We start from the raw sequence: 23,647 nt of genomic DNA, 5'->3' as shown, positions 1-23,647 counted from the left end.
GCACCAGAACCCCCTGTAGGTCTCACTAAGACCCACACTGCTGGCCCCACCCCAGAGCTGAGGATTCAGTAGGTCTGAGAAGGACCTGAGAGCTTGCCTTGCTAAGGGGTTTTCAGGTGACAATGAGTGAGCCTTGATAGAGAAGACCATCCGCTGCTCCTTGCATGCTTCCAGGGCTGTGCTGAGTATAAGCTGCTTCTCTGAGGAGTGTAATTAGGATAAGTGATTTCTCCACCTCTTTTGTTTAGAAAAACACTCTTCTAGGGTCGTGCATTGCTGCCTCCCAGTAGCCTGTGTGTGCTTCCCACATCCTTTGGTTCTCTTTGCCTCAAATATCTGTTGTGCTTTTTTGCACAAGCCAATCCTGACCTATCTTCACGGTCTAATTTTATCTTCACCTCCAGGAAGTCTTCCCCATGCTCTAATCTACAGGAAGCCTCTAGAGAGGTCCCTTGTCAATATTTCTGCTGATACTCATTATTTGGCGCTAAGAAATTCAAGTCACCTTTGAGTATTGTTTAATATTTGCCTTTTAGTATTATTTGATATTTATGTGGAATAAATGTTTCTACATGTCTATCTAAGCTTTCCCTTACCCCAAGCTAGATCATAAAAATTTTTTTTTTTTCAGGGAGTGGGTGGTGGGGTGGCAAAGACAGAGTCTCACTCCGTCACCCAGGCTGGAGTGCAGTGGTATGATCTCGGCCCACTGCAACCTCCGCTTCCTGGGTTCAAGTGATTCTCGTGCTTCAGCCTCCCAAGTAGCTGGGATTATAGGCATGTGCCACCACATTGGCTACTTTTTGTACTTTTAGTAGAGATGGGGTTTCACCGTGTTGGCCAGGCTGGTTTCAAACTCCTGACCTCAAGTGATCCACCCTCCATGGCTTCCCAAAGTGCTGGGATTACAGGCATGAGCCGCCGTGCCCGGCCATAAAATTCTTAATGATAGGAATTGGATCTTATATTCTTTGAACTTTTTTGTGATATTGACATAATTATTAGTAAACATTTAATTTCTTATTTTAATTATGTGTTTATAAAAATGCTACCTTTTGGAAATCTCATTTCTTTCTGTATGTTACTGAATGTCTCTTAGGCTACTACATTTGGTTTCTTATTCATCATCATCTTTTTGTGAGACGGAGTCTTGCTCTGTCACCCAGGCTGGAGTGCAGTGGCTCAATCTCAGCTCACTGTAAGCACCACCTCCCGGTTTCACGCCATTCTTCTGCCTCAGCCTCCCGAGTACCTGGGACTACAGGTGCCTGCCACCACACCTGGCTAACTTTTTGTGTTTTTAGTAGAGATGGGGTTTCACCTTGTTAGCCAGGACGGTCTCGATATCCTGACCTCGTGATCCGCCTGCTTGGGACTCCCAAAGTGCTGGGATCACAGGTGTGAGCCACCATGCCTGGCTGATTCATCTTCTTTCTTATAAAGATTACAGACTCTTCCTCTAGCAATTCCACACAATTAATCTTACCATTTGCTCCTTACTGTGTTTTGTTTCCTTAGCCTTTATAAGTTCTCATTGTGTGTTCTCTTGTCTTTTTCCCCTTTATCTCTGCATACCAGCTGTACAATGTTAAATATGATAGGTTCTAAGTAAATGCTCATTAAGATCCCTTTTAGCCAAAGTTGCTATGGAGTCATTAAAACTCTACTCAGGGCTCTTAATAGGAGGCAGTGCCTGTACTGTGATCTCAGGTCCTACAGAATGGAGTCCAAATTTATGTGGATCACATAGGGCCCCAGTAGATCTGTTGAACAAAAATGCTAAAATCTCGTCCACTGGAAAACAATTTGCAGAGGAAAATGTACAGCAGCCGTGGTTCTGACATAGGCAGTGTGTCAGTGCAGCTGTTGCCTCTGATAGGTAGAAAACAATGCAGCAGAATTGGATTCCTTGGGTTTCTGCTGATGTTTATGACTTGTGGGTGTTACTCATTGCAGTCAATCAATCTGTAGCTATTACTTACCTGTACACTCAGTAAGGTGATGGGTGACTTCATTGCCAGTGAAGAATTGCCAGCTCAGTCTCCTTGGAGGACATTACATCATAGGTCAAGGTATTTCAAATGTTCCAAAGTCATTTTTTCCCCACAATAAAGTAGTTTTTGCTAAACAGGTTTTCTTCTATTGTAGTTGATGGAGCCAGGTCCTTGACAAGTAATCCTTTTAGATTCTCTGCCACAGAAGAAAATCTCTTTTAAGAAATATCAGGCATTGCTATCTGCTTCCTCTACAGATTTCAAATGAAAAGGATCACCTCCTTTTCTGCCGGCACATTCTCAAATTCAACATGGCATGGTCTCAGAATAGCTCACTCTAGTTCGGGGTACTGGCACCCTGAGATGCTTCTCACTCTATACCCCGGCAGCCCAGGAGGGCAGTAGATTCCCCTCTCCCGCCCACTGAGAGGCTTGGCTTTGTTTATCCTGAATGTTAAGATATCCCTAAAGCATCTATCCCAGCTAGAGCCTCAAGCTGTCATTGTGCCACTGAGATTTGTGCCTACTCAGACTTGATGTCAGTTATTTAAAATCACTAGATAACACCTTCCTATTCCCATATACAGCCTTGTGCATGTCATCATATACTTTGTACTCACTGGTAACCATTTTTATTCTTGTCAATGAAATCACTTGTTTCCTTTAAATTGGGCAAATGAATGGGCGTTTCTCAGAGACAACTGCTTGGCATGTCAAATTACTTGACTGTTGGTTCCATGATTGCTTTTCAGGAAGTCAATAAATTTTGCTGGGAGATACCAAAGTACCCCCCCTTAAATATGATTTGTGGCTTAGTATACCACAGTAAACCGTGAATGATTTGCCTAAAGTTCAGAAAAATAATCATTTTAGATCATTTTTAATAGATTTCTGTGAAGTCTGGTGCCTACTGAGAAAGTTGCTATGAGAAGTTACAGGGTGGCAGTCACTGGCGAACTCTGTCTTCACTTCCTCCATTCCCCCCTCTCTGTCTTTCCTTCTTCCCTCTCCCTCCTCCTTCAGAGAGGGCTTCCTCAACCCAGCACTCCGCGAGGGCCAGGGTGGTCAGTTCACCCCAGAAGTTGGTATCTTAATCACATTATTTAAAAGAAAATAGATATATCTTTTAAAAGTGCTTTTTGCACATTTGCTTTTTTTTTTTTTTTTTTTTTTTTTCCTAACTTGACCAAAATGAACATATACTGCTTTTGTAATAAGGAGTGGGAAGCTCTGTAAATTTCAGGTCAGGAGAGGGTGATAAGTAACCTAAAGGAATGAACTTCCCATTGCAAAAACTTCCTGCATCTTTGTTGGTTAGTAGGGGGATGGTTTCCTAATAAGATTAGCAGCTTTACTCTGTTTACTTGTATGTGGGCCCTGGTTACAGAATGCAGTGGGTTACACTGAGATCTCTAGTAGAGCCTAGTGCCTTCTTGTGGAAGGATGTGGTCTCTGATTCTGGGTACTGTGAAGAATGAATTGGCAGCCAGTACCTGTTACCATACCTAAGTAAACAGCAGGGTCATTTAGATAGTGGAGGTCTAAGGGAGCTCAAATCTAAGGCAGAACAGGGCCAAATGAACAGGAGGAGCATGCTGCCTTGCTGTGAGCCCACAGCAGCCTGTTAAATTCTGCACAGAGGTTAGCTCCTTCCCCTACCTCTTAAGGGTCTGGGGATTCAAGGGAGTAGAACCTTGTGCTTTAGCAGAGGCTAGTGGTTGAGGCTGCAGAGAAAGTATGATTAGATACCCTCTTGGCACTTCCAGGCTCAGAGACCATGAAACATTTAGTATGGGGCCACCAGACTTTGTTTCAGCTGTGTTGTAAATGACATTTCCTCTTAATGCTTGCATCAACCCAGTGGGGTAGATACATAGTCATTTTTAAAGATCAGAAGGCACAAAGGACATAGAAAAATTGGCCCAAGCCACACAAGCAGTAAAGGACAGGTGAATTTGACCTCTCATGTGTCTGCCCAGTGACTTGTTTTACTGTAGAAATTGAAATTGTGCAGTTGCATATGGGAACATTGTTTGCATTGCAGGTGTTCTCCACCCTGCCCTGATTCTGAAACCCAGTGAAACAGCCATGGCTGTCAACTGGTCAGTGCCCTTGGATTGAAGAGGGAACACTGACCTTACATTAAGTCATGTGGCTGTGGTTTATAATTATCTATGGGGAATAAACACTTGAATCTGGTTGCTGCGAATTCATCATCTAACACCTTGGCTGAGATGCGGGGAGGAGGGCCTTCTCCCCCACAGCAGCGCTGGAGAGACTTGGAAATTTGATCTGTGCAACCAGGCAGCATCCATAATCTTTTTATGAGTAATATGATATTCAGTTGTCTCCCTTCAGCTTCAGAAACGCTCTGGAAGTGAATCTCAGGGCCTGTATACTTGACCATCTACCATCACAGTGTCTATTCACATTCAGTTTGGGGGTACAACTTTTGTCCTGTATGTTTTCTTGAATTTCTTCTCTCCAACTTTGTACAGAAATTATGCTATGCCGACTGCCTGTCCCCTTACATGCTTTGATACACATCCATTGTGGCTTGCTGGGGTATTTTTGGGATCTGCTTTGTGTACTTGGCACTTGCATGTGGCCTAATTCGTGTCTTCCTTTGCTGTGCTGTAGCTGCAGGTGCTGAAATTTGGAGGTTTTATTTTTAAGTCAGAATGTTGATAGTCCATGTAACTTTAAAGCCCTACCACGAAAAGATGACTTCCCAAAATAAAGATATGTCTGAATTTTGTAGTAGCTTTTCCACTACTTAAGACTTTAGAAACAATTAAGTCTTGCATCAGTCATTTTTGGTTTTTAGTGTAACTGGTTTTTGTTGTTAAAGATTTTCTTACTTGATGCCATCGTTGTAATTTATTATTTGCTATTCATGAATTGGCTGTATCTCAATATCTAAATAAGGTAAGGACCTCACGGGCTCCCTCTGTAAGTTCGAGACCGTTTATATTGGTAAATCACTGATTTCAGAGAGGCCTGGCTTTGCATCCACATTCTGTTTCTTACAACCTTGAAGATCTTATATAAGTGATTTAAGCAAACCAAGGCTCAGCAGGATTGTCTGTAAAAGGGGAATAATAACGTCCGTCCCTCTGGGCCGGGGTGAGGTTTCCAGATACCACATGTAATAAAACCCAATCACTGCTCCCCTGTGAGCTGGAGGCAGCCACCTGCTGGGATTTTCCTTTCCTCTGAGCACGTAATTCAATATTCTTAGTTTAACTTGACCCCAACTTCCTGGTTCATCAGTTACATAATCTCCTTACTAAATAGCTCAGAGAGAGAACCTTTCTAGCCTTGGAGAAGCTCTAGATGTTGACCTGAAGTTGTGTTGTTTTTAGCAGTTACTGTATTTATTCCCAGAGGACTCAGCTGGGGCTGCTCTCTTAGTGTCTTGCTTTGGGGATCTGCTTTGTCAGAGCCTCTGAGAATAGACCCTTGGCTATCACATGATCAAGGCATGGGGAGCCTACTGAGACCCAACCACATTTATAACTTATGCTGAGCCGCATACCCAGGTACTGCACCCATTACAACAAATAACCCATAAATCTGTTTGTAAGTAATTGGTGGATTTTTCTGAGCAGAGTATCTGTGTCTCTTTGGAGCTGTGCTTGACCCTGTTGAAGATGTTCAGCCCTCACATTGGGTGGCAGCTGGTTGAAACATTCCTGTCAGTGACTCTGCAGCACTATAACCTTCAGACCTCGAATGCCCCCTAATTTTCTGAAATGAAGTTACAGTTCCTTTTCTGTTCCGCTAGCAAGCTAAAGTTCAGCCTCTTACCTGATTCCACACTGATCATCTGGAAGGAAGATAGGATTCAAGGAGAACTCTTTGAGTGGAAGATTGGTCAGAGATGTAATTCTGCAGCTGTTCTCTTACAGCAAAACCAAGAACTTTTGCTATAAGGGAGTGGAGTTTGGGAGTGAACCTTGTCAGACGACTAGGTAGTGATGTCCTTTCTTGTTGGAGGGGGAAATCCATATAGGAGCCTCAGGATCACACAAGTTGAGGACTGAGTGTTAAACATGGCAGGCCTTCCTTCATGGGGCTCGGGGATTTCCTGCAGTGCCCTTCCTCCTCTCCCTGACCGCGTCCTTCCTGCAGAAGATATTTGTTCTCAGCTGGGTGCGGTGGCTCACGCCTGTAAGCCCAGCACTTTGGGAGACTGAGGCAGGCAGATCAGTTGAGGTCAGGAGTTCCGAGACCAGCCTGGCCAACATGGTGAAACCCCATCCCTACTGAAAATCCAAAAATTAGCCTGGCATGGTGGTACGCACCTGTAATCCCAGCTGCTCAGGAGGCTGAGGCACGAGAATTGCTTGAACATGGAAGGCGGAGGTTGCAATGAGCTGAGATTGCGCCACTGCACTCCAGCCTGAGGGACAGAGCAAGACTGTGTCTAGGGGGGACGGAGGGAGAAGGTATTTGTTCTCAAAGGTGAACAAGTTACTGCTTTTATGTGCTGGGTTCCTGTATTGGCTGGCTCCCTGCTGCCTGGGAGGTGATCTCGTACAGTTGAAGAGGGCCTCTGGTGCAGGAAAGCACTGGGTACGTGTGGATCAGCCGCAGGCACCAACAAGGGAGCCCTGCACCATGAAACCAGTGAAGACGGAGGCGATTCTCCATCTGAGTTGCCTTCATCTCCCCCAACCCCCATGTCCCTCCCAGGCTTCTTACTTGGTCCATTTAATCCAGGGGTGAGCAAACTGTGGCCCACTGCCGCTTGTCTTTATAAAGTTTTATTGGAACACAGCTACACTTAGTTGTTTACGTTTTGTCTGTGGCTGCTTTTTGACTGACAGTGATAGCAGAATTGAGTAGTTGCAGAAGGCCTGCCAAGCTTCAAGTATTTACTCTCTGGCCCTTTACAGAATAAGTTTGCCGATCTCTAGCTAATCAGTAATCGAAACAAGTGTGTTTGGAAGGGCCCACCTTTCTTAAAACCCAGCTTCAGGAAGTGCAGTTCACCACTGTGGTGGTAGATGGAGAGTGCAGGTGATTTTAAGTGTAAGCTTCACACATCTCTTCTTGTCATTAAACCAACCAGATATTTTCCCTACAGGTTTTAGATGCCCCCAAATGTTTGTTTATAATTTCAAAAGACCATTAGTGTTTCAGTGACTGAAAAATCTATATGGGGTTGTTCTTTTTATAATGTATCATTTAAAATAAATTTTTATTTTGGAATAGTTTAAGGTTTACAGAAAAATTACAAAGATAGCACAGAGTTTCCATAGACCCTTCACTTCCACTCTTCACGTCCCGCCCCCACCCCCGCCCCCAGCCCTTAGCATCTTACAGAACTGTGGTATGTTTGTTAAAATATAATGAAATGAGTGTTGATACAGTACTGTTAACTAAACCACAGACTTCATGTGGACTTCACCAGTCTTTCCAATAATGTTCTTTCTCTGTTCCACGCTCAAATCCAGGATGTCATGTTTCTATTAGCAGCTTTAGATTTTTTTTTTTTTTGAGACAGAGTCTTGCTCTGCTGCCCAGGCTGGAGTGCAGTGGCGCCATCTCAGCTCACTGCAAGCTCCACCTCCCGGGTTCACGCCATTCTCCTGCCTCAGCCTCCCGAGTAGCCGGGACTACAGGTGCCTGCCACCACGGCTGGCTAATTTTTTGTATTTTTAGTAGAGATGAGGTTTCACCATGCTAGTCAGGATGGTCTCGATCTCCGGACCTCGTGATCCACCAGGCTCGGCCTCCCAAAGTGCTGGGATTACAAACGAGAGCCACCGCACCCGGCAACTTTAGATTTTTTAAATGATGACATCTACTTAATATAGCCATACTTTTTGCCCTTTGCATAGCTGATTTGCTGTCTTTTGGTAAATTAAATGGTTAGTGATGATATAACCCTAGAAATCAGAGGTAAGGTCTGACCCAGAAATATGTAATAGTAGTGAGGGCTTCGTTTATTGACTGCTTACTGTGCTTCAGTGCCTTACGTGTATTATCTCATTTAAACCCCACAATGACCCAGCGGGTGAGTCATGACTCTCTTCACATTAGCTGAGGGAGTTTAAGTTGCTCAGCCAAGTTTCGGTTGTGGATGACGCCAAGTGCAGACTAATGACGGCAATTGTGGGCCAGCCTCTGGGGAGCACTCTTAAGTCATTTGCTTCCTCCTCAGCATAGCCTCTAGCTATTGACAAAAAGAGGAACAAGCCTAGGGGAGGAAGAAACTGCAAGCTGGCACTCAGCCAGCAATGACATTGCCAGCTTTGGCACCCAGGTCTCTCTGCGGAGTGGCAGAGTCTTAGGCATTTGTAATTTGCATGTGTACAATCCTTCAATGGCCTTTCTTTGCCTTTAGGTTATGATTGTGCCTCCCGAATATCCCGGTACTCACATCTCTCTCACCGTTCTTTCCATATTCCATTCCAGTCACTCAAGAGGACTTGAGGGTCTGAGATCTGTGCTGTCTTGTCAAAACAGGGTTTACTAGAAACAGGACCTTGAGTAAGTTGCTTTCACCTTTTTGAGATGCTCTTCTCATATGTCATGTGGAGTAATAGGGTGGTTGGGAATAAGTGAACTGTGCCTGCATGTTGCATCTAGCACAGGGCTAGATTGCACAGTTGTGCCTTGCATGAGCCTGGGTGTGGGGAGGTGATGATGATGTTGACTATGGCAGCATCAGCTTCAGCATTAGCGCCACACAGATGCTGCCTCCTCCAGGAAGCCTTCCTGACTATCCCCATGGTTATTAGGTGCTCCCTCCACTCTTCCTCTGAGGGACCGTGGGCAGATCTCTACATGGATCTCAGTGCCTGTATTATGGTTATTAATTGGGCATTCTCCACTTGGCTGGAGAGCAGGTCATGTCACAGTTGCCTGAGTGTCCCCGGGGACTAGCACAAGGACTGAAAGGAAGTCCTCAGACCATAAATCATGAGCCAGTGGGTCTACTCTGAACCTTCCTGATGGCCAGCAAAGGCCTCCTCCCCCAACCCTGTGGGTTATGGCGACTTGCATGTCACAGGCCTTTGTTTCTCTGCACTGCTGTTATCCCTCGGTGTGCTTGTGTGCTCGTGTGGAACCAAACAGTGTGCTTGTGTGTGGAGTTCTCCCTCTCCTGGCACTTAAGGAATAACTGGCATTTATTTGAACAGAGATTTTTCCCATAATATACAGATCTACAATATTTCCTTCTGTCTTTATTAACATTTTCAAACACTCTTGCCCAGGACAGCTGTTCTAGACTTATGCTGTATGTTTCCCAGACTGGCATGAAAGATCATTTCACTAATGTGTTAGTTTCTGCTCAGAGACCTGGCAACTGAGAGTTTAGAATCTTTCATTGCAGTGCAAACTTCTGATTTGATCTCATATTGTATAACTGTAGTGAAATATCTTGGTATTTGGGGGATTTAGTCACTTCAAATAAGCATTCATTTCTTTTCTTAGTGCGTATTCTCCTCGCTCTACCCTTTTGAATTTAGATGGCACTCAGTGCTAATATAGGCTGGAATCAGGGGCTTGTGCCTCTAGTGCTGCCCAAAGCCTGACCTGTCTATGTTATGCAAGAAATGTTTGTTAGATGCAGGAGTTCTCTGCTGATCGGTGCAGCTGGTGTCGAGTTTTAACAGTTAAGGCCCCTATTCCCTTCCCCCTTTCTGAAATGTTTGTGATCTGCCGCTGCCAGAACGTTTTTAATATGCATGGAGCATAGAGTCTAGTACTGGAGGAGATTGGATCGCAGTTTGAATCAGAAGCAGCATGGACTGCTGATCTGTTCCATTTTCTAAAAATACACTTTGTAAAGTATACACATACACAGCACTGTCATAATTTCATGTTTTGGGGTCTGGCCCCACTGCTGCACGTGAAAGCTACAAGGTCTTTCCTCGAAATTCAGGCCCGTGTTTCCAAGTAAGAGTGTTGACTTTTTAAAGAAGAGAGTTTCCTCATCCTTTACTCAAATGCATATTTCTCTGCTTACTGCCTTCCCAGCTCTTCTACCCGCCTCACCTAAACACAAGAAATGCCTCTGTGGCCTCAGGAACAGTCAGGTAGACTTTGAATCTATGTATTTTCAGGAATGTGTTTCCAAGTTAGCAATTTGAAATCTTCATCTGCTTTTAGTGAAACACTCTTGTTTCTATTTGTCCCCTTTCTGTGAGAAGGAAGGAGGGTGACATTGCCTCTTCCATACTGAAAATGGAGAGGAATCCTGTTTCAGGAGAAGCCTTTTGCAGTGTAGTGTGTGAAGTTGGGAAGACAGCGAACAGATATGAGTAGTTCTCTATATTTTTGTCTTGGTAAATGTGGTTTCTGAGCTTTTTAGGAACAGTTGACTTCTTCCTCCATGTTCGCAAACTGCGACTTGGCTTTCAAGAAACTCGTGGCACTGAGGTGCTTTTTTGTACTTGATCAGCAGCTGGCATTAAACAGAATTGGTGGTTTGTGCTCATGCTGGTCTTACTAATCAAAAATCTGTAGTTAAAGGGACAACAAGAAAAAAGAACATCCCAAAGATGTTCTTTGGGAAAAAGCTGGGGCTCTCCCCTGAACCACAGAGTACAAAAAAATGGTCCAGTGTTTTCGTTCTCCCAGTGATGATACTGTCAAGAACTGTGAAGGGTCTGAAATTTTACCTGCTTGTGAGCTACCAAATTAGCCTACCATCGTTTCCGGGATGCTGGCAGAAGGCGTGGGACTCAGGGTTGGAGCCAGCAGCCTCTACTAATCACAGCAATGAGAGTATCAGTGTTTTCTTGTGCCAGTTCCCTGAGTCCCGGTTCTTACAAGGCAATGCAGCTTGGGCCAGGTCACACCTGCATGCCTCAAGAGAGAAACTTGGAGCTTAGAAAATCCGGATCTTTTATGATGGGTAAAGCTCACTCTTTGAGAGAGAGAGGTGGAGAAAGAGAGAGATACATGTGCCTTAGGGCTCAGTTCTCTCTTGGAGCCCAGGTTGAGGAAAAGCTGTTCGTCCTTTGCATATGGGCTGCCATTCCAAAATGCCTATGTTCCTTCAAAATGTTTTAAATAAAAGAAGGGAAAGAGAATATCAGAAATTCTCTTTGGAAACTAATACCTTACTGTTTTTTGAGAAAATGTAGGTATTACATTTTAAATAATATTTTTAAAAATTTTCAAATCTTCTTATTAAAAAGTTACCCAAAGTTTGGAAGGTAGGAGATGGTTACATAATGAAGCTCATGTTTACGTTTTTTTTTTTTTTTTTTTTGACCTTCCAAAAAATATGGACAGCTTGCTTTTGGGAGACGCTATGAAACATGCTATCAATCTGATGTGTACTGGCTTGAGATGTGAACTCATCACACGACTTAAGTATATATACTCACTTCTTGCCTTTTAAGTATATATACTCATTTCTTACTTCTGATCCTCCCTGGCCGACAAACCTCTGAAAAATTTCCTCTATCCAAGCACCTGCTCTGCTGCTTCCCAAACCTTGTTTGGCTGCACAGGTCTCTTCTTTCATAGGCTTCCAGTTGTCCACACGTCTCATTGCCTCATCTCCATAGAGACTGTCTCCAGCCTCGCATGTTGCTCCGTCCTGTGAATATTCCAGCTTACAGTGTGTCTGCCCACGTGGGGTTCTGAAATCAAAGGAGTCACCTAGTAGAGGCTTCTGAGATACACCCAGGACATCACATACAGAAACTTAAGTCTACATGGGAAGTCTGGGAGGTAATCTTGGTGAACCGGTTAGTGCTGGATCACATAGCACATGTATGTGTTAAACAGCGACGGAAAGATCACAAAAAACATAAAAGATGAATGTGGAGAACTTGACCCTGGACAAGGACTGCTGATTCTATGTTCCTGTTTGGGATGAGATGGAGAAAGCCAGGGTGCGGGACAGGCAGGGCTCTCTGTTTTGTATCTGTCATCGCAGTGGTTCTTTCACTTTCTAAAAACCGAGGGGTATTTTCCCTTTACACACACACACACACACACACACACACACACACACACATACACCACACACCACACACACCACACACACCACACACGGAGGTTTTCTTTTTTAAAGAAAGATGTGAGGATTAAGCAGACAATAGCTATAAAATTTATGCTCTTTATTTTTCAAGGGCCACAAAAATATAGTCACATAGTTACTTTATCTTCTTCCTGTAACTGTCCTGCCTCTAGGCAGATGAATGGCAGTCATTGACGATTTATGACTCTGAAGAGCTGAAGGGGGGTGTGGCAAAACATCTCATCTTCCTCCACCGCCACCCTCCAAGCACCTTGAATGATTGCTGGGAGATAACTTGGCAATTGTTTGGCTAACTGTGGCCTTAATTCCCTGCCAGGGCTTCACTCACACCTACTTCTCCTTTCCCTTCCTGATTAGTAAGACAACATTCAACGTTCCTTTTCTGCTAAAAAAGAAAACGGAGTGACTTTTGTGACTGGTGATACAGATCACTTTACGATTTATAAGGTATCTTGCCTTGGGTAAAATAGGTTTTATGACTCCCAGATGAATGGCTGGATAGGGGAATTGTAAATAAGCTCTGTGAAGAATAATGTTTTGTTTTTTTTTTAATGACCCCCTGTTTTTACTGACCAAAGCATAGGAAAGCTTCTGTGTATTAAATACCTACCAAGTCAATTATGCACCAGATTTGTAAAATCCAGTTTTGGTTTTAGAACTTTCTAATTTGGTTGCTCAGATGTTGGCCGATGGCTCCATGTCCCTGCCACTCTGCCTGGCTTCGTGAGATCTGGAAAAAGAGTTCAAGATCTTCCTGCAGAGGCAAGAGAAATACTTGAAGCCATCGGAGAACAACCAGTGTCAACTTGCCCTTTCATTTATTGGTGTCGCAGGCCTCCAGGGAAGGTGTATGGGTTAGAGAGGCCACAGGAGGAGTACTGGGGGAGGTGGAACTGGAGCTGAGCCAAGGAAAGGCAAGATTAGAGCAGGCAGAGGAGGGCGGGGAGCTTGAGAGGAAAGGCAAAGCTTGAGGCAGAGGTGGGAGTGCCAGGAAGCAGAGCTGTGGCAGACAGGAGGCTGCCGGGGCGGGGTGGCCCCTGGTAGGCGGGCAGGTGGAAGAGCATCGGATATGGGGAGACAGGTGGGTAAACTTGGCCCTAGGTTGCTGAATGTCGCTGTGTTGGAGGATTGCACCTGGGGGCTGTCCAGGAGACCATGCTGGTGCTGAAGAACTCGGTGCCAGTTCTCTGGCAGGGGAAACAGTCTAAGCATGCTGAGGAATGTGGAAGCCTCGGGAAACTGCTCGTGGAAACTGGTGTACTGGTTTAGCGGAAGACGGCGGGCATCTGAGGTGAAGAGCACCTGGGTGCCGCAGACAGGGAACACGTGTGTGTTCAAAATGTCACTGAATGAAATGAGACGCTTCTCAAGGGAACATCATATACCATAGTCACAAACCTCGAGTTCTGAGGTCACTGAAGAATAATTCAGATCAACACGGATCAACTACGTGAACTCTCCCTCTGCGCTTAGCGGCCATTCCAAGTGTCTGTTCACTGAACTGTTTACATTAACTTTAAACAAAATGGAAATATTAAGAAATGCTCTGGTCACTAGAAGTTTTTGCTGTTCATTTCTAGTCTTTAGCCCTCTCTAGAGGAAGCCTGAATCCAGTGGCATTGTCTTCTGCACGGCCATACGTGTAGGAGCAGGTGAAAGATCTTTAAATGTTTAGCTGATCTTGTGCAGCTGCTGGTCACGTGCTTGATGCTGGATTCCTGTGATTTTCCTTATAATTAGAAAAAATGAATACCTTGAATATCCCGCTACTCCTTTGAGCAATTAGATTCTGGTTTTCTAATTAGTGAACTCATAGGGTGCTAGTAGGTTGGACAGATTGGAGAAGCTGGAGAAGGACAGTAAGACAGCTTGAGTTTGGGGTTGTGGCTGGTTTCTGGGTTGTTGCTATCCGTAGTTCGGGCTGCAGCCCCGGCAGGATGCAGAGAGGACTCTGTCCCTACTGGTCAGGAGTGATAGGGGAATTAGCGACCTAGTCATCTGGGATTGGGATGTCATGCATTTGATGTTCTGTGGCCTTTCTGCTATTAATCCTGTCCTTCAAACTCCTACCTTTAGCCCAGGTCAGACCCGATCATCTGTGGTGCAGTGGCTTAACCCACAGTCTCCAACCACAACAAGCTCCAACCCAGCTGTGACACCTCCTTCACCCGGGTCATCCCCTTTCCTCTTTTCTCCTCCTGCTACTGTAGTGGACAAGCCACCTGAAAGGTACGTGGTTTGGAGTGGAATGTGGAATAGGGTGGCAGCACACACAGGGGGCTTGATGAACCTGAGCAGGTTCTTGTGTTCTCTGCTGGCAACGGCTTACCCAGATACCCCTAGCATCCCGGACTTCATGGACAGCACTTACCACCTTGTATCGGGGCGTGCCTCACCAGTTCAGTAGCAAATTCTTTGGAGGATTTGCCTTACATGAGACCTGCTTAAACCTACTCTGTCGTGCTGGTTGTGCATTTATGAAGAAGTTCTTATTTTGGAAGAACTTCTTGTTCATGAGTATAAAGCACATTCTTTGTTTTAAAGGTAGGCAAGCTGGCACTGGAAACATTCGCTTCCATGGCATCCAGTGGCCAGGTCCACAGAGGACAGAGCTGCTGGCCTCCAGCAGGCTCTTCTACCTGTGGTGGCTCAGGTGCTTCTTCCTGTCAGTGGCTTCCCCCATGCCAGTGAGGTGAGGCGTTTCCTTTGGATTTGATTAGACTGGCTAAAAGCATGGTTTCCATCCTTTTCACGCACGGACACAGAGGTTGCTTTAACAAATGGTGAGAAGCTGGGCCTGGTGTGCCTTTCTTGGGGTGGAGGCACGGTGTAAATACAGAACACTCAGGGAAGAGCAACAAGCCCCTTCCAGAGCGGTGGCTGCCTGGGGTGGATCTGGGCCAGTGGTTTCCCACCTGTGGAGTGTGGGTGTGCCGCCTCCTTCTGCCGGCTGGCCGTGTGTGTCCAGGTGCGTGTGCTTTTCCTAACAGACCAACTGAAGTGCTTGGAAGTAAACATGTCCTGTGGTTCTAACAGTGCTGAATAGTAGGAAAGGGCATCCCACCAGGTAGGGAGGAGAATTAGGTGAAGTGGTTCAGTGACAGCTCCTTAGAGAGGCTCCCTGAGGAAAGGCTTGAATTTGAAACCCATCGTTTACTTGAAAATCAAGTGCTATTCTTAGCCTGATGTTCACTTCCATGTTAATTTCTTTTTCGGGAGGAGTTGCCCTACTGGTGACATCAGTGAGATTTGGGGAAGGGGGTTGGGGGTGAGGTTTCTCTCTGTTTTCCACATTTTCATTGGTGTCTTTTGCGTTTGCTTTCTTTTCAGTGTGAGCAGTCGGAAGGCTCGAGCGGTGTATCCGTGTGAAGCAGAACACAGCTCGGAATTATCTTTTGAAATAGGAGCAATTTTTGAGGATGGTAAGTGTTAGTGGGAGCCTCATCTATTAATCCTGTGGGCCGGATTACTAACGACCGCAGCCTGGAGGGAACGGTCAGCGATGGTGCTGTTGTTGGGAGGGTGAGTGTCCGGCTTGATGCTTTGGACTGGATTAAGCTGCTGTGTTCGGCTCCTAGGCCCCAATACCAGGGGCCTGTTGTTGATGGCTGGAATGCCACTGTGCTCTCTTCTTGATTATTCTCCATCTCATCTTGTGGGTCTTCATTCAGGTCATTTCTCTCCTGACAGGAAAAAGCTAGTGTCACTTGCACTGAAGAAATATTTCTGATTTGCACACTTTATTATATTTGTTCTCCCAGAGTTGCTAACCAAGTCCATTAAACGCTTCAGGTTTACCAACTCTGAGTCATCAGAGAATACTACTATGCTTAAAAATGTTCGATTTCTATTTCCCTTACCATTTTTGTGCTTTACAGTTTTGCTGATTTGAACAGTGTGTGGGTCTCCAGATTCAGGTATTGACTTTGCATATTGAAACAAGGGTGTAGCTTTTGAGGATTTAATATTCATACACAAGCATGTAGGAGCTATGCCTGGTTGAATATTTCAAAAAGTTCTCTTACGGCTCAGTGTCTTTTTTCCCCTGCTCTTGCTTTCTTCCCTCCCCAGTCCTGCTCATTATGAAATGCATTGGTTGCTATGGAAACCGTGCTGTCATGTGTGGGTGGAGCTCCTCAGAAGAGTTCCAGGGAAGCAGTAGGAACCTGAGATGCTTGGAATGGAATGGTTGATTATCCAGAATGTTTGGGATATGTGGAATGTATCAACACGAGGCACAGTGGTGTATTGTCAGTAATGCAGCATTTGCTGACGACTGTTTTTTAGAAGGCAAGTTGCCTCATTTAGAATAGATTTCTATATGCGTGTGATATGTGCTCTTCAGAGACAGAGACTCCTGGTAGTGTCAGAAAACAAACAACAACAACAAAACCCCACATGGAACAGAATTAGACTTTGTGGAGAAATTTTGTTCTTGGAATAGAAGCAAGATCATTCCTCCATTACCATCACATACATGCAGTTTTGCCAAGAGAATGTGGAACGTAGTTGCCCTGCCCCAGGCCTGTCTCATGTCGGCACACCATATGGCTGAAGGGGAGGCTGAGATGGTAGTATTGAAACGCACTCATTTGAGAAATGTGATGAATTTTTATTTTGTGTGATTAGATTTGTTTAGAAGACTCTGAACTCCCTCCTGCAGTATAGTTTGTGAGATAGTTACTGTGATAGAAGGTGTATCTATTAGGATACCTTAGGCTGCAAATAACAAAAATTGACAGAGCTGGTTGAATCAGTCGTGAAGATGGATTAAAGTCAGGTGCAGTGGTGCACACCTGTTGTCCCAGCTGGTGCAGAGGCTGAGGCAGGAGGATCACTTGCGCCCAGGAGTTCGAGGCCAGCCTGGATAACATAGTGAGACCCCATCTCAAAAAAGAAAAATGGGTTGGGGGAGGGATTAGTTTGCACCATAGTAAGTTTGGAAGTAGGGAGTTCTGATTTTAATTCATATTCTCAAAGATGTTATCAAAGACTGAAGTATTTCCATCTCTCTGTGAAACTGTTCTCTGCTGATGGACCTGGGCCTCTGTCTGGTTTCCCTGGCGGGAGCAAGATGACTGCCTCAGTTCCATGTATCATGGCCACACTATGGTGGAAGGAGGTGTCTCATCCTTGTGTTCCTTTAAGAATGAGAAAACTTTGCCAGGATTTTCTTCATAGTTTACCCATCCTCACATCCCAGTGTGCAGAACTGAGTCACATGCTTACCCCAAATCCATCATTTGCAAGGATTTAGACCAATCAGAATCACACAGGGTATAGGACACCTCTCCTGGGCACACAGCCATGTGAATGAGGGTCAGTGCCTAAAGCCAGCGCAGATCTGCCAGTTTGGATAAAAGCTGGTAGGCGTCTGACCCAGGAGACTTATGTTCTCCAGCTCTAAAGTCCCGAGATGACTTGGAGTCTTCCTAAGAAGTGTGCATGTACACACGTACATGTACATAGTCACACATTTGTACATATGTACACACACGTGCACACACATACCAGTGTCTCCGTGTGTTTTGGAGGAGGAGAGCCACTGATTGCAGGCAACGTGGATTCTGAACTCTGCAGTTATTTTGCCTGGGCTCACACCATGGCTTTCTTATCTTCCATGTGACCTGGAACAGGCTCCTTTAGGACTCTGTGCAGCTGATTCTTCATCCTCAGTGCCAGGGATGGCCACAACATTGATGTTGTATCAAGATAGCATTGGGGCCACTAGAAAAAGAGGGTTCTGAGTTGCTACAGATGTATGGGGGAGAGGCTGCTGACCATGATGCCACACTGGGTACATCGTAGTGTGCCTCAGAAGAGGCTATGTTTTGAGCCAGGTTGTGTCTCACTCAGGTTCTGTGCTCTGCAGTGCTGGTGTCTAGCTCTGTCAGGACTTTGCTGGCTGGGGCACCCCGGGTGTCCCAGGAGCTCCTCATTCTGTCCCTCTCCTAAGGCTGGCTACTTGGAAAATACCTTGTGGATGTGTTGACACCCTCTCCCTACCCAGGGATGTGGATGTCTCATTTAATGTGAGCTACTTGTCTTGCAGGTTCCCCCCTGATTCTTTTATAGCAGGGCAGATAACATAGTGGAAGGTGTTCAGAATCAACAGCATTAGGCTTACTGCTTAATAGGGACACTTCTTCAAAGGGTACAGTCGGTGTCAAGCCCTTAAGCAGAGTTTATCTGTGTGTGTGTTTGCACCTCACATCTTCTGTGCATAGTTGATCTCTTAGCTAGTTAAAAGCAGGTGCTTGCCCAGAACACGTCTAGTGAAGCCCTTCCTTAAACAGCTATAGGGTCTTCCGGTCTGACAACTGACACTGAGAAGACAGACTGTCAGGTCATCTGACCACAGCTTCTGTGGAGCCAGGCAGTGCTCCAAGTGGCCACTCAGCCACAGGAGTGCTGCTGGGAACGCTCCCTTTCTGCAGACCAGCAATACTTAGTGTCCCTGGAATGCCCAAGACATTCTTCTTATGTTCACTTATCCATGTGGAAACTTCCAGCCTCCATAGATGCTCTTGCAGTGCCATTCCTTTTTGTACCTCATACAGGCAATAAAGGAAATCGGTTTATGGCACCCAGTGGCCTTTGGAGAAAACAAACTCGAGGTCAGAGTGACCCCTGGGCAGCCTCGTCAGTAGTTCTGCGGTTTGGGATGTGTGCAGCTCTGAGAAATCCTGACCCGGAGTGTGGTTGACATAGGGGTCTTGAGCAATTGTGTAGCTCCGTGACTGTCCTTGTTCTTTGCTCTTACTGGGTGGGCCAGGCTTAAGTTACGAGTTCCAATTCTAGGTGGAACATGTGTTTCTTTAGTAGACTTACTAATGCCTAGCTGTTGCTCTGGGGCAATGCCTCCCAACCCCCACCCGCCCCCACCCCTCACTCCCAGGAGAGGGCTGTGTTTGTAAGGTCTCGGGGCAGTGACGTTGCTTTGATGGCCAGAGGGACCTTTCCCTTTTCTCCGGGCCTGGGGAATCCTGGAAATAGGTTTTGCTGGTGACCACCCGCCAGTCCTGCTGTCTTTCCAGACAGGTGTGCTCCAGTCTGATGGGCAGTGGTTGCCTCCCCAGGGGCAGGGTTGGGAGGGTGCTGAGGCAGGAGGTTTCCAGGAGCGACCCCACGTGGCAGCGGCGGCGGCGGCAGCAGCAGCAGCAGCAGCAGCAGCGGGGCTGCTTTCCTGGCTGTCCCAGGCTCTTTGTCAACATCCACGTGTAGACGTTGGGGAGCAAGTGTGGCCCAAATTAATCCTTAAAAGCCTCTGGCGATTAAACTTGAAAGGTCTCAGATAGACACAGAATAATCCCTGGAAAACAATTTGGCGTTATCCTGGAAAGTTGATCGCATATAGACCCCACAGCCCAACGATTTCATTGCCAGGTAGATTCCTAGCACGGGAATCTGAGAAAAAAATTACTGAGTGAAAAATAAGTTCCAGGTGACTAGACATTATGTGCTTCTGCTTAAGCTCACACATACGCAAAATAAATGGGATATTATTAGGGGTATGGACTTGTGTGACAAAAACTGAATTTTACCCATAGCTGTGATAAGATAATGAGAAACATAGCGTTCAAGCTACTGGTTGCCTCGGGGTGGGAGATAGGACACAGCCCAGGACGCAGCCTCCCTGTGGGTCCTGTGGCAGTTCTGAAGTTGAGTGCGGGTTCCTGGCGCTCACCGTGTGCTGATGACACTTCAGTGATTTCAGTGTTTGTCACCCACATTGTCTATGTTATGCCGAAAACTGAGTTGGTGGAAGGGACCTGCTTCTCTCTCGTGCTACTTGGGGTTCCTGCCCCACACCCATCTTGTTCCCTCTTGTGGTCTAAAGGCTGTGAGGACACCGTGGCTGCAGCAGAGTGAGGCTCTTGGACTGAGACCTGCAGGCACAGGGAGGGTGCGTGGGAAATGACAGACACTGAGGCCACCATGTTCTCCACCCGTAAGAATGGAAAAGCAGAGCCCTGTTGTCCGCGTAGACACTGCTCGGGGGAGTAGCGGTGTGATAAACTAGGAGAGGAGCCCCAGATGGGTATTTTGGGGTTCGATGCTACTGAGAGAGGTCAGATCTTCAGAGAGGGAGGGAGAGCCTGCCAGCCTCATCTGCAGCTGCAGAACCACTTTTCCTGTGCTTGGGGATACCTTGCTGTTGGTCTCCAGACCCTTCTAGCCCACCCTGCCCGCCGCTTGGCCGGGTCCACTTCCAAGGCTCTTGAATGTTACAGGATGCCCCTTGGTCACCTCTATAAAGCAGTGACATCTCTCTCCCTACTGGCTTCTGCCTTCCAGGGAGGGGAGGGCTGGGGAGGTGGTGAATGGGGTTGTGGAGGTGTCTCTCTGGTTTGCTGGTTGGGGAGGTTTCCCCAATCAAGCCTCCTTTCACCTCCAGCATTGTAGAACATCACCTTTTTCCTCCTCTGTTCATCCTGTCTTTTATTAATACTGAGTCTTTGTGCAAGTGTGTGGTGTGTATAGGGTAGGAGGAGAAACAGCATGTGCAGGTGAGACTGTATTTGAGACTACCTTATTGCCTCCTCATAGCAGGTCCTGCAGGCTAAGTGCTAGTAACCCCGTGTTGCAGGTAACAGCTGAGCGAGGCCCAGGAGTTAATTTCCCAGGTGCACCCAGCTAGCCAGGAGTCTCCTCCAGGGCTCTGACTTGAGCCCTGGGCCCCTTGCCACTCAGGCCCCCACATTGTTACAACCCTGAGGGCCTCTTTTGCATAGAATCCAAAGCTTTTCCCTGATGGTGGCTGCATACTAGTAGCATTGCCAGCTGGGGTGTTTGGATGAAGTGAGAAGTCTCTAAAATTCCTGGTATGAAGAACAGTGTCAGGGTCAAGGTCATTGAAGGCATGAAAACAGTGACTTGCTGCCAGATCACTTTGAGAGCACATCTCTTATTTTGCTTATTCATTCATTACACAGATAATCATGTGTCTGACACTGTGCTAGGTGCCGGGTCTCATGTTACAGATGTTACATGCTCTCACAGTCTGGACTAGAAAAGAACGTCTCAGTGTATCTCTTCTATATGTACACGTATGTGTGCACACACACAGGACATGCAGGGTGCATAACTGGGAGCCCCAACCTGGTCTGGAGCCAGGGGAGGAGTCGTGGAAGTGGGGGGATGCTGAAGCTGCTCTTTGAAGCGTGAGTAGGTGCTGTCCAGGCATAAAGGCAGGGAAGAGCATTCAGGCCCAAGGGAACAGCTGTACGGAGGCCTTGAAGGCAGAAGCTTGTTGAATTTAAGGAAAGTGCAGGCGGTTAGGGGAATGCAGACAGCCAGAATGTGTTCCTGTTCATCCAGGGGAGGGAAGAACAAACAGTTACCCTGTTGCAAAGGACAATTAGAATTGGCTTGTCAGTGTCTTCCAAACTGTGGGGCAGCTCTACCTTAGAGGACCATGAACTCAATTCGCTGAGTTGCAATTAGCATTCAAAGAATAATACTTTTCTACACAAATCCATGGGGAAAAAATGATAGAATACAGAAAGGAAGGCATTGCGTGCGCACAGTGAGGGTAAGAGTGCTGCTTCATGAAACGTGTGTGTTATGGACATGTGTGCCTGTACTTGGTTTTTGATGTGAAATTATTCTCCTAGGTTGTGATCGGAAGCCATCTTTCGAGTTGTTCTGCTGGAGTAGCCCATGCCTCCCCTTTCCTTTATGCCACGGCTGCCATCCCTGCACCTGACCGTGGTTGGGGGTTTGAGCTGGGGACTGCCCACAGCTGGGGGTTATGAAATGCTTCTGTATTGCATTTCCGAACCCTGGTGAGGAGTGCTTGGACCTGTGCCCTTTGCTGTCCAGGCTGCAGTTTCCTCGTTAAGTATCACGTGAATATTTATGAACAGTCCATTGTGCCAGGCACCGTGCCCAGATGTATAAGGCTCAGGCTGCCTTCAGGAGTTCCCAATCCAGTGTGGGAGTCAGACCAGACTGTCAGAGGAGGAGGCATCCAACCAGGTCTCTAAACAGGAGGAATTACCCGGTGAAGAGGTGGGGGAAGGGCATTCCAGGCAGAAGGCACTGCGCTTGCAAAGGCCTGGAGTTGCAGTTGGGATTTCTGTGGATGATTGACTGCAGTTGACATGCATGATGTGCCAGTGGAGTGTGAAGGGCTCCTGTAGGGGCGACTGGAGCCAGGTGCCAAGGGGCCTGTGTTACAGACCAGTAAGAAGCTGGAGTTTGAGGCTGGGAGCGGTGGCTCACACCTGTAATCCCAGCACTTTGGGGGACCAAGGCAAATGGATCAACCGAGGTCAGTAGTTTAAGACCAGGCTGGCCAATGTGGTGAAACCCCATCTCTACTAAAAATACAAAAATTAGCCAAGCATAGTGGTGCTCACCTGTAATCCCAGCTACTCGGGAGGCCGAGGCAGGAGAATTGCTTGAACCCGGGAGGCGGAGGTTGCCGTGAGCCGAGATAGTGCCACTACACTCCAGCCTGGGCGACAGAGCGAGACTCCCTCTCAGGAAGAAAAAAACAAAACAAAAACGCAAAAAGCTTGAGTTTGACTTTAAGCAGGGGAGTGATGTGATCAGCTCTGTATTCTAGACAGTTCACTGAGCATCTTTGTGCAGAGTGGGTTGGAAGGGACTGGACTGGAAACCGGGACACTGGTTAGGAGGTTGCTTTGGGACCGCGTAGATGAGGATTGTCGTGGCCAGTGCAGGGAGGCAGAGCCTGTCAGTGACCCTGGTGCAGACTTTGTGACCCAGCATCCCAGAAGTGGCCCCTGTTCTCTACTGGCCACTCCCTGGTTGAGCTTTTAAGTGAACACCCAGGAGGCAAGTACTTGGGGACATTTTGTTGAGGTGATTTTTCTCTTCCTTTTCAGTACAAACCTCCAGGGAACCTGGCTGGCTAGAAGGGACTCTGAACGGCAAGAGGGGGCTGATTCCACAGAATTACGTCAAGCTGCTGTAGCTCCTGGACGCAGAGCCCCTGCTGACCCTGGCACCCAGGGACCTGCCTGGGGGCAGAGAGCCGCCTTCCTCCTCTGAGGCTCTGGGCTGCACCCACAGGTACCTCCACACTTGGGAGTTACCATCATCACGATCAGCCTTGGGGGTGGGGCGTGGGCGGGAATGGGAACGCACCGCACCGAACTGTGATTGTGGATCAGGAGGGGGATGTCAGGATTCGCAGAATGGACTTTTCATTTGTCAAGTATCGGGACCTGGGATTTTAATTATCCAGCATATAGAACGAGAGGGAGGGCAGCCTTCTGCCACCCGTGTCGCCCCCACTGGCAGTCACGTCACCAGAGCCACCCCGGCTCCCTCTCCTCCCCGAGCGCCTGCTGCCGCCATGTTAAAGGGAACTGTGCTGCTCACAGCGATAGGTCTGCAGAGCGCATGCCTGGCTCGGGCTGCCTGGCTGGGAGGGCTGCTGCTGGTGCGGGGGAGATGGTCTCAAGCCAGAGGGAAGCAGAGAGACGTGCTTCTCCAGCCTACTCTTCCTAGACGGCCACCTGCGGGACCCCACGCTCACCGCGCTGGCGGCGTGCACTGGTGTATTTGTAACAGGCTTCTCGGTGCTCCTCACCCGTGTGCTCTTTTCCAAACACCACCTTTTTGCCTCAAGGTCTCTGTAAATGAAATAAACTGTAATTTACTA

At 46.9% G+C, this 23,647-nt stretch overlaps 1 protein-coding gene across 1 annotated transcript in view; it reads left to right on the top strand.

Annotated features, from left to right (window-relative positions):
- The window catches only part of ARHGAP10 (Rho GTPase activating protein 10), a 333,033-nt gene extending 309,386 nt beyond the window's left edge, over positions 1-23,647 (top strand). Inside the window, exons 21-23 of the mRNA XM_023227376.1 lie at positions 14,086-14,238; positions 15,340-15,431; positions 22,866-23,647. Of these exons, the coding sequence (XP_023083144.1) occupies positions 14,086-14,238; positions 15,340-15,431; positions 22,866-22,954 (334 nt within the window). The 3' untranslated portion in view covers positions 22,955-23,647. The remainder of the gene's footprint in view (positions 1-14,085; positions 14,239-15,339; positions 15,432-22,865) is intronic.

The sequence above is a fragment of the Piliocolobus tephrosceles genome, chromosome 3 (assembly GCF_002776525.5).
Source record: "Piliocolobus tephrosceles isolate RC106 chromosome 3, ASM277652v3, whole genome shotgun sequence".
NCBI lineage: Eukaryota > Metazoa > Chordata > Mammalia > Primates > Cercopithecidae > Piliocolobus > Piliocolobus tephrosceles.
This window is presented reverse-complemented; position numbering and strand designations above follow the sequence as displayed.